We start from the raw sequence: 14,876 nt of genomic DNA, 5'->3' as shown, positions 1-14,876 counted from the left end.
CAAGTTATTTTACGGACTTATCTTTAAATGGGTTGATGTCAAATGGAGTTTAAGTGACATTTCCAGCAAAATTGTACAGGTCAATTTATAGATTTAGATTTAGAACTTTATTGTCATTGCACATGTACAAGGCAACGAAATGTGACCTCTGCATTTAACCCAGCCAGAGAGTAGTGAACACACGCACAGCAAGTGGTGAACACACGTAACCCCGGAGCAGTGGGCAGCTATCACTGCAACGCCCGGGGAGCAAGTAGGGGTAGGTGCCTTGCTCAAGGGCACCTCAGTTGTTACCTGCCGGCCCTGGGAATCGAACCGGCAACCTTCTGGTCATGAGTCCGACTCTCTAACCATTAGGCCACAACTTAGCCAACCATTTTTTTACCTTTAACCAAAATTAATGTGAATGTTAATTTATGTTATAATTAATGTTATGTTTCACTTAAGGTCTCCTACAAGTCATACTTTTACAAAGATTTTTTTTGGCACTTAAGTCACTATCCTTAAGAACATTTCTGAGATCTTTTATACGGGCCCTCACCTGTGTTTATGTTTGGTGAAATACCAGTAGATTTCGCGCCATGCAAGTGAGATTAGCTAGTGGGAACTGTGTCATTTCGCCATTGCGGTGACTAAAAAATCCAGTTCATTACTTGCAATAAGTTTCGTTATCTTGTGTAGGCCTATTTTGGTAATGGAATTAATCTTACGTTTCATTTATATAATGAAAAATCAAGTTTTAGGCCTACCCTTTATAGAAAGAATGAATGTGTATTTTCCCCATATTCCATTTAAAAGTATTTTGGTGGCTCTAGAAATAAACCTGTTTAGGTGGTTTCTGGAATTAAATTGTTTGAAATTTACTGTATGTAGCCTAATACAATAAACATTTTTTAGCTAATGCTGCTCTCTAGAGTTTTTTAACTGATTGACATACGGACAATATTTCAGCAAGCCGTGCAATTTAAACATAACTTCTGATGTGCATTCATGTTCATGGCATTTATAATAAATAAAGAGACGACCGTGCGCTTGATCCGCCACTGGATGCAGCCGTCACGGGTGGGGTTAGGGGCTACTACATCCCTGAAATTAGTTTGCAGGGAGGGATGTCTGGGTTATAACCAGTCCCGCGTTTGGCTTTTGCAGACCTGGGATAATGCATTCTTAGATTCCTTGTGTGCCCGTTATATTCAATTAACTTGTAAATAAAATGCTTAATCAACCACTGTAAAACGAGCCCATTCTCATGAAAAAAATGCGTATAAATAACACGCGCTGCTGCAATATCGTGTAACTCTCCAAAACAACAGGTGTCAAATTTCCCGTTTATCAAATTAAAATAACGAGAAATACATAATGCATTCCCTAAATGGCCTAAGATTAATCCTCAATTATAATGATATAATGATTAATCTTACAAATCAGAAACAGTTCAGCATTAAAATCCGAACAATAGGTAGCCTATTCAATATTCATGAATAATTATTATTTTCTGTTCTTTTTTCCAGAGCGCATCATAAATAAATAACATTTTCTGCGCTACAGGTTTTGCTTCTTGTTCTGGTGGTGTTAAAGTCTAAAGAGTTTTCTATTGATTTATTCAACACAACGCGCTTTTCTGCTTTAGTTTTTATTTATATAATAGGCTACAGATCAAAACCAAACAGACATGGAGGTGTCTCACCTCCTTTTTGGTCTTAGGCCTCGGGCAGGCCGCAATTGCTGCGGTCTTATCAATTTGGAGACGCACCTGCCCATGACCTAAGTGGAAGCCCAGATACTTGACCTCCACCCGCCCAATTGCACATTTCTTCGGATTAGCCGTGAGCCCAGCCTCCCTCAGTGACCTCAGGACCGCTCTCAAATGCTCCATATGCCGCTGCCAATCGTTAGTATGGATAATGATATCGTCTAGGTAAGCAGCGGCATACGTTGCATGGGGTCGGAGGACACGGTCCATGAGGCGCTGGAAGGTGGCCGGGGCTCCAAACAATCCGAACGGAAGGGTTACACCAATTTGTAACCCTTCCGTTCGGATTGTTTGGAGCCCCGTGTTTGGCCATCTGGTGGGCTGTCCTCACCCTCAGATACTCCCTGCTGGGGCAGGAATTCACCCTCTGTTCGGACCACGCTCCCCTCCAATGGCTCCACCGAATGAAAGACACCAATGCCCGGATCACCCGTTGGTATCTTGCTTTACAGCCTTTTAAATTCAAGGTGGTCCACAGGCCGGGTGCACAGATGGCTGTGGCCGACTTCCTCTCTCGGCAAGGGGGGGGGCTGCAGGCTGGACGGCTCCCCGGCCTGAGTCGGGCGGTGGGGGTATGTGGCAAGGGGGGCGTGGTTCAGCGAAGTCTGCAGCGGGAGAGAGAGTGAGGAGACGAGCGGTGAGTGAGTGGCGCTCGCACAAATAATGAACACCTGTGCCTTATTCCAGTAACTGGCGTGGAGAGGCTTAAAAGGAGCAAGGCAGAGACAGTCTGGGAGAGAGGACCCGGGCCCGGAAACAGTTAAGTTTGTTTATGTTCGTGCGGCCGGCAGTCGACCGTGAGGTGGCTGTCGGCCTTTTATTCTTGGATTATTGTTTGTTTATTTTTGAATTAAAGTTTGTTAATGATCGCTGGTTCCCGCCTCCTTCCTTCCCTACATTGAACTTTATTACACATGCTTTCGATGTTCTGTCTATACCGCTTGTATTTTGAAATTCCCTCTTCTCCCTTGTCGTAAAATCACGTATACGCTGACGTATTCGGAACTAGGACCATATGCAATGCCACGCATGAGGGAACATCACGTTTATATGTATAATTCATGAATGACACGTGGTTACGCTAATGATGACGTCACGACTATATGTTTAATCAATTTTATGCAAATATTTCCGTTTTGTGACTTTCCATTGGCTAAAACGAATACGTCTGTAGACGAAATTATGTCTTTAGGTGCAAAAACGTGTCCATGGGTTATAAAGCGTCGTCACTTCAAAGCGTCGTCAATTAATGATGACTGTACACATTGCACATTGAAAATATAAAAAATAAAGTTAAACGCATACTTTTAGCAGATTTCATAATCCCCACTAAATAAAATAAGTTAAAAACATGCTTAAAAGAGGTCAGAAATTTATTTAAGGTAGGCTATGTCAAATATATGTTATACATAAATATTGATTATATTAATATATTAACTATACTGTATGAAATAGGTAAACATTTACAAAAAAAGCGTAATTATCACATTTATGCATGTTTGAATATGATCTAAAGATGTGACGATGTGCAGGGGGAGGAGAATAATACGCGCGTCAGGTTTAGTGGATAAAACTTCCGCAAAGGAAACACTCGCACTCGTGTATCCTCGCTCATGACTCCTCAGAAAGCCTCCTCTCTCCTCGATCCTCGCCTCCTCCCAGTGCAATTAGAGAATAAGCTCTTTTCACAATGACGTCACTTAACTTCCGCCTTTTCGTAAAGCAGTGTATCATAACATCCGTCTTGCAACAAACAACATCAAGAAGAAGAACTTCCAATTTGCCGTCGCGCTGGAATTTAACAATAGTGAGAAAAAAACTGACGGAACACGTATTCCTACTTATCCTAGCACCTTCGCTAACACAAAAAGAAAAGAAAACACTTACCTTCATAATCAAACAGGTACTGTTCAACGAAGAATTTGTATCATTTCTCTAGCTTTGATCTTGTCGTTAGCTAAAATTTGTCTGCAAGACTTTTGTGACAAGCAGAGCGGGATGAGGGCCGTGAGGGAACTGCGCGAGGCCGGTGATTCGAGTGATGACGAGCATCTCTCTCGTCCCACTCTGCTTGTTACAACGTTGTACATGTAAAACGAACATCATTTCTACGTAGGATACAATATCAGTCACCAAGGTGTAGAAATGGACAATTCTACGATTACAGCAGTCACTGAATGGCCCCAGGCAACCACGGTCAAGGAACTTCAACGCTTCTTGGGGTTTGCCAACTTCTATCGGCGCTTTATATGTAATTATAGCATTATCGCGACCCCATTGACATAACTGCTGAAAGGAAAACCTTTAAAACTCAAATGGAATGGAAGTGCCAGTAACGCCTTCACTAATCTCAAGAACAGTTTCACGACAGCACCTATTCTCAAACATCCCGATCCTAATCTACCGTTTATCGTTGAAGTTGACGCTTCTGATTGTGGAATCGGTGCAGTGCTCTCTCAACGCCATGGGCATCCAGGCAAGCTCTATCCGTGTGCTTACTTCTCAAGAAAACTTACTGATGCAGAACACAACTATGATGTTGGGAATAAGGAGCTCCTCTCTATGAAAGCAGCAATCGAGGAGTGGAGACATTGGCTTGAAGGCGCCATTCACCCGTTTCAGGTCATCACTGATCACAAAAACCTTGAATATATCAAGAGCGCCAAAAGACTAAACCCACGTCAAGCCTGCTGGTCGTTGTTTTTCACACGTTTCCAATTCACAGTTACCTACCGACCTGGCAGTAAGAACAGTAAGGCGAAGATATGATGCTCCTCACATGGAGCCCATGCCGGAGTCTATTCTACCCTCATCTGTTATCATAGCACCTATCTCATGGGACTTTATGGAGGAAATTCAAAGAGAACAACAGAATGAGCCTGCTCCACAAGGTTGTCCGCCCAACAAACACTATGTTCCTCAAACTCTCCATTTACAAGTCTTGCAATGGGTACATGCCTCACTGTGCTCTGGACACCCAGGCATCTCAAGAACTCTTCATCTCACACGAAACTCTTTCTGGTGGCCATCCATGGTTAGAGATGTGGTTAATTATGTTAAATCGTGCTCAGTTTGTGCACAGTCCAAGACGCCCAAAGAATTACCTTCAGGTTTGTTACGACCATTGCCCATTCCTCATCGCCCTTGGTCACATCTTTCTATAGACTTTGTTACTGATTTGCCCCCATCTAATGAATTGACAACAATCTTGGTTATCATAGATCGCTTCTCAAAAGCTTGCCGTCTAATACCCATGAAAGCCCTTCCCACTGCCATGGAAACCACTCTAGCCCTGTTCCAAAATGTCTTCAGAGTTTACGGTATACCTGAGGATATAGTTTCAGACAGAGGTGCGCAATTCACTTAACAAGTGTGGCGGTCTTTTTGCAATCAAATTGACATTAACATCAGCTTAACATCTGGATATCACCCCCAGTCCAATGGCCAGGTGGAAAGGATGAACCAAGAGATTGGCAGGTATCTACGGTCGTATTGTGCCCGTGAACAGCACCGTTGGTCAGAGTTTCTTCCATGGGCAGAATATGCGCAGAACTCTTTAAGGCATTCGTCCACTGGTCTAACCCCGTTTCAATGTGTACTAGGGTACCAACCCCCTATGTTCCCGTGGTCAGGAGAACCCTCTAACATACCGGCAGTTGACGACTGGTTTCGTCGGAGTGAAAGGGTGTGGGATAGTGCTCACTTACGTCTGCAAAGAGCTGTCAGGCATCAGGAGATACAAGCCAATAGACAACGTCGCCCACATCCTCCCTACCAACCTGGACAAAGGGTCTGGCTCTCAACACGGAACCTCAAGTTGCGGCTACCTAGCAGGAAGCTCAGCCCAAGGTATGTTGGTCCATTTAAAATCACAAGACAGATTAATGACGTTACCTACCAATTAGAGCTTCCTGTTAATTATCATGTCTCTCCATCCTTCCATGTTTCCCTCCTCAAACCGGTTCACCCGGGTGCTGACCCCAATGTCGAGAATCAAGAGCCACCTCCACCGCTGGACATTGACGGAGCTCCTGCATATGCGGTCAGGGAGTTGTTGGACTCTAGACGAAGAGGGGGTCAGCTCCAATACTTGGTGGACTGGGAGGGGTATTGGCCTGAGGAGAGATCTTGGGTAGCCACAGACGACATCCTGGATCCATCACTCATCAAGGATTTTCATCGAGCCAGACCCAATCGTCCAGCACCACGACCACAGGGACGTCCTCGTCGAGCCAGGAGTTGCTCCTAGGGGTGGGGATTCTGTAACTCCACGCCAGCAGAGGGAGCCCTCTCCCGAGTATTGACTGGCTACCGCACTCGCTGCCTCACTGGTTACTTCCTGTTCTTGGACTATTTAAGCATGCCTTTCCATTTACCCATTGCGAAGTATTGCCAGTTTATTTTGCCTTACCTAGCGTTTATTGTATCTGCCTTGTTTCCTCTGTTATGACCTTTGTCTGTCCTGTTCGGTTTACATCTTGGATTTGTTTGCTGTGGATTTTAATAAATGACTGCACATGGATTCTGATTCGGCATTCAGCCTCATTACAGTGGGAGACCAACGGTGTACCCTTTTGATTATTGTTTAAGCACAAAGATAATTATTATATTATGTTAGTCTAAAACAACATGCATGCTATTGATATATTACGTATCAGATACTCCTGTCATTGATCTTGACCAAGGCACCTCAGAATTGGAGTTGGTCCCCAGGCTGGCATGGCTACCATTGCTCCTGCTCGATGGCTGTTTTAGAAGGGGGGTGATTTTGATCATCTTTAATTCAACTCCCCTTTGCGATTCATTGCTGTATGGCATTATTCCTACTTAACTTGCTGTGTTTCGATCTGAGGTCAGTAGTGTTGTCAAAGACGGTTTGTGTCATTTTTTTATTAAAAGCTGGTAATATTAGTTAACTTTAAATTGAGTAATTTTGTATTAGTATGGGTCTATATAGCAGTGCTGCCAACTCTCATGCTTTTGCCGTGTGACACACGGTTTTGCCTGTTTTCACACGCACTCACGCCACACATCCAATTACTCACGCAAAAAAACGATCTTGGGCTGAGACTCATTCGTTCCTTTTCAAACTCCCCGAAGGTAGATGGCGCTGATGGCTGGCTGCACCCCGAAGTTAGCGACAGAAGAATAGATAGCCCGAAAGACAACTAGAGAAACTACCACCTCGAGAAATCTGATGATGAATCTGAGACTAAGGTAAGTAACAATGAAATGTCGTCCAATTGAGTACTCACTCTCTTAAACTTTAAATCTTGAAATAAATTATTTGTTTGTGCGTGTGTCTGTGAACATGATTTAGTGTGGTGAATGTAAACTCAGCTGTCATAACAAGCAGCAGGAGAGCACCTTTTTAACTTTGTGATATACTGCATGCTCAAAAAACATCAGCTCATAGCATTGTTTATTTACTCACATGGCATTTATCTTTTTATTAACAGGCCAAAGAAAAGGACTCTGTGTGGATGAAGACTTTTTCTCATCTGTAGGACCAAATGGCACTTCGAACAGGTAAGATGTATTCCAAAGAATTTAACATAAATACAGGAAATTTGTGCAATAGAAGTAGGCATGTTTTTGTAACTGAGAGTACAGTTATTAAACCAACATGACCATACATTCTTTAAGGTTTCAAAGATGTCCCGTAAGAGACCTTTTCCAGGACAAAAGCGAGACCTTTTATTTTATTTAAAGAACCAGCCAAGTGAGAAAATACAGACAAACACACTGGCAGAACAGCCAGAACGACTGATAGAAATGACAGGACAAACAGTGGAGCAACACACAGGACAGAGAGAGCAGGAGACAGGACAGAGAGAGCAACAGACAGGACAGACTGACAAACACGTAGAGGAGCAACAGACAGGACAGATAGACGCACATGCAGAGGAGCAACAGACAGGACAGATAGACGCACATGCAGAGGAGCAACAGACAGGACAGATAGAATGACCAACAGGGCAGATGGAAGAAGACACAGAGGGACAGACAGAAGAGACCCCCCCCTTCCAATCCAACAGCAGGGCCAGAAGAGTCGTGCTTTGGCTGGAGCAGCAAGATATAGATCCATTTTCAATAATGAGTGGACCTCTTCATGGCCATTTATTACCAGAGGGAGCCTCAACACACACTACTGGTGTGCAGTCTGCCGTATTGAAAACTCATGTTGCCACCAGGGTGTGGCAGATGTAGTGCGCCACATAAAAAGCAAAGGCCACCAAGAAAAGCAAAGGGCTCTCCAGTCCACAGCCACAATATCCCAATATGCAATGCCCGTTCCCTCTGTTGGGGGGATGTCTGCACAAGAGGTTAAGGTATGATATGTGTAATGGTTCTGTCAAGAGTTTTTGTTATAGTTGATCACGGTAAAGTCATGGTTGATAGTTTTGACTAATTTGTGGTTTGTATTTCAGTGTAGTACAGTCCAGTTTTCTTAATTTGAGATCTTAGTTGCTGAATGTGTTTTTTCCTGTGCCCTATTATCGCAGGTGTCTATTTGAAATAAATCTTTTGGGAGGATTAATAATTTTAATTTTTTTACAGACAAGAAGGGTTGAGGTCAAAGTGACAGCTGATCTGGTAGTTCACAACCTCCCCCTAGCCTTTGCGGACCACTTGGGGCCTCTCCTAAAAGAATGTTTCGGCGATTCAAAGACAGCGCAGGAGTACAGGTGTGCCAGGACTAAGTCATCCTGCATTACCAATGAAGCACTTGCACCATATTTCACACAGCAGCTTGCGAAGGAGATGAAAAAAGCCCTGTATACCCTTGTTACGGATGGGTCGAATGACACTGGTATTTCCCAAACTATTTGAGATTTTTCTCCTCTGCAAAGCATTTGTTTTGTGTATTTTTAAACATCTAACAACATGAACATCTGTATGATTCTAACTTGTCATTATTATAGGAGTACAAAAGATGAACCCGCTTACTGTCCGGGTCTTCATGGGCAGCAAAGTTGTCCACCAGTTTTTAAGTATGTGCACAACAAGTGGGACGAGATGTGGGACAGCAAGTGCGATCTTCACCAAAATTAACTCCACCTTAGAGGAGCATGGCATCCCTTGGGAGAACTGCATTGGTCTCTCAGTCGACAATGCAGCTGTGAACCTTGGATCACATAATTCCATTGCCTCTAGGGTCCTCCAGAAGCATCCCAACACCTATATTCATGGTTATCCTTGTCATGTGTCACATAACACTGCCAAAACTGCAGGAGTGGAATTTTTTAAAGTGAGTTAAGGCCTGATTTATCTTTACATGTAACTTTTTATTTGTATCCTAATTACATGTGTAGCAGTTTTAGCTAACGTTATTATATTGATGAGCAAAGCTCACCAAATATGGTTCTCCACCAGATCTTTCAAGATCATATCCATGAAATGAGTTATTTAAAACATCAATTTCAGTCAAGGAATTAGTTTAGTTTAGTTTAGTGATCAAATATACATATTTTACAGTCTCTGATTAGTAATATAAAGCATAACAATACTTGTATGCATTCGTCCAGCAAATGCCTAAATGATATTATATACTTTACATTATCTCATGGCCATAAGTAACGTGACTTTACCAAACAGGATTTAGAGCAAAGGTAGCGTAAATCGAAACACAGTAAAAGGGACCAAGTCTGTGAGCGTGAATACAGAAAACCCATCACAAATGAATATATATATGGTTGTTTATTAAACTCTACTCTACATGATAACAAAAACAATGACGATTGCATAAAACAAATAAATACATGAAACACAAATGCGCTTGGAAGCACGGAGGGAGAAAGAGTGAGAAGAGAGAGAGAGAGAGAGAGAGAGGGCATGGCAGCGATTTCTGAACACCAATAAAAATCATCTTTAACAAAGAGGCACAGACTTAACGCAGCTATTCTATAAATAGAAACGGATACTTGCAAGCTCTGTGCTGGACCGATATCCGTATGCGCGTGTAGAGATGGAATTGTTCAAAAGGTTTCAGAAGGCAAGTCCTGCCGAAAGTTGGGGGGGGGAGGGCAGTCTCCGAAGAGACGAAGCCGGAAGAGAAGAGAAACAAGGTTTTCAGAGCAGGCTCGATATTTAAACTCACGAGAGGGCAGGCCCACCTGAGTTTGAATCGACCAGTCAGAGTTGAGCAGGGAAGAGGTTCTTTGTCCACTCAACAGCTAATTTGCATCTTTATGACCTCCTGGCAACTTTACCAAAATATCATTCCCAATTATAACATAATGAAAAGAAAGCGTTCTATGGTTCTATGGTCACACAGTGTATACTGTATATACAAGGAGGAATTGTAAAGACAAACATTTAGGTATCAAAAATGGACAGGTTTGAATTGCAACAAGTCATGATTCATTCAGATGGAACGCATACAAACAAAACCTGAATTAAACTTGTATATCTAACTGTGACAGACTATTTAAAATGACACGATCACCAACACACAACCTAGATAGTTAGATATATGTATAGAAAAGGACAGTTTAATCACATAAGTTCCTATTGTCAGGGACATTTCTCTGGTTAGCCTCAGATGTTAAGTTAGAGATGAGACAGATACTTCTCACCAATGCTTTGAAGCATAGGTGTCGTAAATATCCAACAGAGAGACAAAACGTTATCAAAACTCTAAAACCAGATCCCTGGAGCCAGGTTTTTGCTATGGTCTTTTGATGATGATAGCAAAAGAAACCAGGACAAAAGGGAGTGGGGGTTGATGGCTCTTCTTTCAATGACTCCGACCATTTGGCTTATGCTAAATTCTCTACACGTGCATTGACTGAATGTGTTATGATTTGATTAATGCATTGCAGGTGTCCAGTTTTGATTTGGAGGATATGGTAGTGGACATCGGTTACTGGTTCAAGGGTAGCACAAATCGGAAAGAATACCTGACAGGTATGCATGTTTGATACTATTAAGTGTAATATAGAAATGCTGAGCTGTAGAAAATATATGATATAGAATTAAATGTCTGAAACAGAGTTTTGTGAGCTCCATGAAGCGGAGTACATGGAGGTCCTCCTGCATATCTCGGTTCGTTGGCTAAGCCTTGAACGTTGTGTGACCAGGATCCTGAGGCTGTATGAACCTCTGGCCAGCTACTACAAATCTGCTAGTATGGTCATCAATTTTCAGTTTCATTATGCAGCAACTACATAGATTGTTATTCACATACTTGTATTAATGACAACCTCTTGTTTTGTGTTATTTATTGATTGATTCAAGATGAAAATCAGGCCAGGTTCATGAGGCTTGTGCAGACATTCACTGACCCTATGACAGAAGTGTACCTGCTTTTCTTCCAAGCCACTGTACCAACTTTCACTTCTTTCAACTTGCTTCTTCAGAGAGAGCAGTCGTCAATATTTTTGTTACATGATGAAGTGGGATTGGATTTAGCTGTTTTTTCCATTCTGTGTTTCTTGCTGGTATCTGCAGGGATCCTCTAAAACAGGTTTCACCTACTATTTTTGTAAATGTCTGTTATAGATGGTGAAATTCGTACGCAAGCTATGTTCGAAGTTTATGGTTCCAGCAGCTCTGCGGGGCCATGAGGAGCCTTGTGAAATTGCCTTTAAAGAGAAGGCAAACCATTTACCAGGTTAGTGTTTGACTATTATTATGATCAAACACTGTGATATGTGATATTTAGCCTTGTACCTAGCCTTTTGCCACTTCATGAGTAGAAACCTAGTAAGGTTTGTGGTAGTCCTTACATTAACCGTGAGCTTCTGGTTGGATTTTTGCCCTATGTGTCTAGCTATATATTGCCGCATCAGCATGTTAAACCATTTATGTTAACCTGATATGCTGTATCTGTGACAGGAAGAAAGTTGAACATTGGGTTCACAACCAGAGCTAAACTTAACAGATTACTCGACGAGGGTGACATCACACCACAGCAGGTGGATTTATTCCATGAAGCTGTGTTGTGTTTCCTGACAAGTGCTGTGGACTATGCACTTAAGAAGCTACCACTGGAAGAGCCACTGATCAAACATGCAAAATTCGTAGATGTACGGCAGAGGGCTGAAGTGACATTGAAGATGTCCAGTACTTTGTTGAAAGGTTAGTTTTTTTTCTCTAATTATTGTCTATCATCTTGGCTAAAATACCCTGCATTTTATGATGAGGTATGTTCACTCCTAAACGGCACATGAGCTATTCTTATGTGGCTTCTCCTCAAAGATGCATATGAACTGCTGCTGGTTGATGACAATATACCTAAAACTTAACAACTTGTAACTCTACTTTCATAAATAGGTTTCCCCATCTCCTCCCATACCATGGGCCAGAGGAGCATGACCTTCTGGGTGAGGAGTTACTAAATTATCAGACCATGCCAATTATATCCCTGCAGGACGAAACTGAAATGGAAAGCTTCTGGGCTGAAATGGCAACCCAGAAACATAAGGTAAACATATTTTTTGTCTTTCCTTTTGGCAGGTGTGGCTTGGCTACATCTGTTGCTTAAAAATTGCTGCATGCATATATGTGTCATGCATGTTGCAAATTATGCATGTTTTTATCTTTACTTTGTTAATGGATCACCCTACAGTATACTTACAGTAGTAATCAATCAAAAATCAAGGTATGTTTTTCCATTGTGTTCTTGGTGCATTTTCCATAGGTGACAGGAGCCAAAGAATTCGAGAGGCTTGCTGCCATCGCCAAACTGGTCCTGGTGTTGCCCCATGCAAACGCAGATGCTGAGAGGGTGTTTTCAGTTGTGGGACTGAACAAAACCAAGAGAAGAAACAGCCTAGCATTGGATGGCACCCTGTCATCAATAATGACCATAAAGATGGCCAATCTGGAGCCCTGCTTCAAATGGGAGCCCCCNGTGACAGAACGACGGACCCAGCAGACAGAGGGATCTCAGCGGGAGGGGTTGATGCCGCCGGACTCCCCTCCAGGGTAGAAGCCGCCGGACTCCCTTCCAGGGTCGAGACTGCCGGAACCCCGTCCGGGATCGAGACCGCCAGGCTCCCTTCCAGGGTTGTGGTCGTCGGGTTCCCCTCCAGGGTCGAGACTGCCGGTGTCCTGTTCCCACTACAGATCCCTGCCGGCATCCCAGCCGGTACCCAGGCCTATCGAGGTCGGCACCTTGTCGTGTTAGTTGTTTCTGTCCTCGTTTGCTGCCAGAGAGCGCTGCCCAGCCTCCGACTAACCCACCCCCCCACCCCCTTCCAGCCGGCGCCGTGTGTTGTCCAGTCGGCCTTCCAGCCGGCGCCGTGTGTTGTCCAGTCGGCCTTCCAGCCGGCGCCGTGTACTGTCCAGCCGGCCTTCCAGCCGGCGCCATGTACTGTCCAGCCGACCTTCCAGCCGGCGCCATGTGCTGTCCAGCCGGCCTTCGTGCCGGCGCCATGTCTTTGTTTGGACTTTTTTTTTCTATGTATCACGTTTTTGGTCGTGTTTTGTATAGTTATGTTTTGTGTCACAGTCTGTCTAGTCTTGTTTGTTCCTTGAGGAGCATCAGGATGCTGCTTCTTAAGGAGGGGCTTCTGTCATGGTTCTGCCCCACCTTGTCTTGCTTTTCTTGACCTAGTGGCAGAACCACGATAGAACCTCTTGTTTTATGTGGAGAGAGACAGTTTTGGCATTCCATATACTCAGAGGTGGGTAGAGTAGCCAAAATCTTTACTCAAGTAAAAGTACAAGTAACTAGAGAAATTGTTACTCAAGTAAAAGTAAAAGTCACTATTTTAAAAATTACTTGAGTAAAAGTAAAAAAGTATGCAATGAAAAAACTACTCAAGTAGCTAGTTACTTAGTTACTTTGTATCTGATTATATAGGCCTACTACATAAAATTAATATTAACGCCAATATTTTAATATTACATTTTAATCAATATTTTTAATGATCATAATTAGATATCTTTGCAATATACATACAGAGACTAAAGAATAAACATACACAGAAGAGACGAGCATTTCTGTAAATTTCATCTACAGTAGTCCTGATGTCAAGTTTACACAACTTATTTAGAATAATAGACCATGTCAAACTAAAGCATGAACTAAACTCAGAGCATTTCCTAAGATGATCTCGAACATCTGCAGTGCTCTCTTAAATGAAATACACATTTTTGAACAAAGCTCGTGTTTTCTCGTGTTGTGTCACGTGTGTGTTGTGAAACACTCTTACTTGTAAACAAACAGTAAACAGTGAACCACACGCCCATCAACAAGTTTTCTTCCTTCTGTTCTTCAAATGTATATTTCTGCAAGCCCACGTCTCGGTGTCTGACAGGTAACGCGCATGTTGCTGTGTCTGACGAACAGGTCGCGGTTGCGCACATATGGCGGGCATTTATCATTGCTAGCAAACAATATGACACATTTGCAGTTTTGATTGTATAGATATAGATTAATATCCACTTCATCCAACGCTCTTTGTGTTCTGCGTGTTCTTAAGTTTCGCGCTACGAGGAGTGAGTAATCCTGCTTCAGATGATTCAGATCGTGCTGCGAACTGAACAAATCATTTGAACTGATTCATTAGCCTATTCAAGTGGTTTTGCCCATTGTTCAATTAATGCTTTCAAAGGAATCGACTCAAAAGAACGATCACTCGGGAATTCCCGTAAAAAGAGACGACAACCTTGAAATAAACAAAGTGTTTTAAAAAGCATATTTTAAAATGAAGGAACGAAGGAACGTCACGCAATGTAGTTATGTAACGAAGTAAAAGTACAGATTTTCTATTAGAAATTTACTCAAGTAAGAGTAAATGTACACACTTTTAATTTTACTTTAAAAGTACATATTTTCCAAAATGTTACTCAAGTAAATGTAACGAAGTAAATGTAGCACGTTACTACCCACCTCTGCATATACTCCCTCTCTCCGGTGTGGCGTCTCTGTTCCCGCCCTTTTGTATCTCTCGTTATTGGTTGTTTATTAGTTCATGTCCCACACCTGTTCCCCTTTGATTTGTCCCTTTATTTAATGCCCCTGTGTTCTCTGTCTTGTGTCGGGTCATTACACTGTGTTGCGTTTGTCGTGTGGGTGAGTTCCTGTCTTTTAGTTAGTCTGGTTTATTTTGTAGTTATGTGATATGTTATTAGTCTAGTCTTGTCAGTTTAGTTAGTCTTGTTCTTGTTC

The 14,876-nt window shown here is 42.6% G+C and overlaps 2 protein-coding genes across 5 annotated transcripts in view; one reads left to right on the top strand and one right to left on the bottom strand.

The window, feature by feature from the left end:
* Positions 1-14,876, bottom strand: part of ascc3 (activating signal cointegrator 1 complex subunit 3) — a 285,207-nt gene that overhangs the window by 138,477 nt on the left and 131,854 nt on the right. The window lies entirely within an intron of this gene.
* On the top strand, positions 1,514-12,604 carry LOC130558145 (uncharacterized). 3 transcript variants are annotated; one of them, XM_057340401.1, is made up of 12 exons: positions 1,514-2,512; positions 6,858-6,970; positions 7,213-7,282; positions 8,315-8,567; positions 8,680-9,005; positions 10,579-10,663; positions 10,749-10,883; positions 10,994-11,151; positions 11,258-11,369; positions 11,594-11,836; positions 12,032-12,182; positions 12,399-12,604. In XM_057340401.1, exons 4-11 carry the CDS (start codon positions 8,519-8,521, stop codon positions 12,094-12,096), a joined length of 1,173 nt encoding a protein of 390 aa, XP_057196384.1. In that variant the 5' UTR covers positions 1,514-2,512; positions 6,858-6,970; positions 7,213-7,282; positions 8,315-8,518; the 3' UTR covers positions 12,097-12,182; positions 12,399-12,604. The 3 variants fall into 3 exon arrangements, with proteins under 3 accessions (XP_057196384.1, XP_057196382.1, XP_057196383.1); XM_057340399.1 differs by lacking the exons at positions 1,514-2,512; positions 6,858-6,970; positions 7,213-7,282 and adding an exon at positions 7,552-8,085; XM_057340400.1 differs by lacking the exons at positions 1,514-2,512; positions 6,858-6,970; positions 7,213-7,282; positions 12,032-12,182; positions 12,399-12,604 and adding an exon at positions 7,552-8,085 and having other exon boundaries at positions 11,598-11,715.

The sequence above is a fragment of the Triplophysa rosa genome, linkage group LG8 (assembly GCF_024868665.1).
Source record: "Triplophysa rosa linkage group LG8, Trosa_1v2, whole genome shotgun sequence".
In the NCBI taxonomy this organism is placed as follows: domain Eukaryota; kingdom Metazoa; phylum Chordata; class Actinopteri; order Cypriniformes; family Nemacheilidae; genus Triplophysa; species Triplophysa rosa.
This window is presented reverse-complemented; position numbering and strand designations above follow the sequence as displayed.

Coding starts and splice junctions, on each gene's coding strand:
- LOC130558145 (XM_057340399.1), top strand. CDS start 7,720: ATGACCAACAGGGCAGATGGAAGAAGACACAGAGGGACAGACAGAAGA. Junction 10,884..10,993: donor CAGCTACTACAAATCTGCTA/GTATGGTCATCA, acceptor GATTGATTCAAG/ATGAAAATCAGGCCAGGTTC. Junction 11,152..11,257: donor TATTTTTGTTACATGATGAA/GTGGGATTGGAT, acceptor TGTCTGTTATAG/ATGGTGAAATTCGTACGCAA.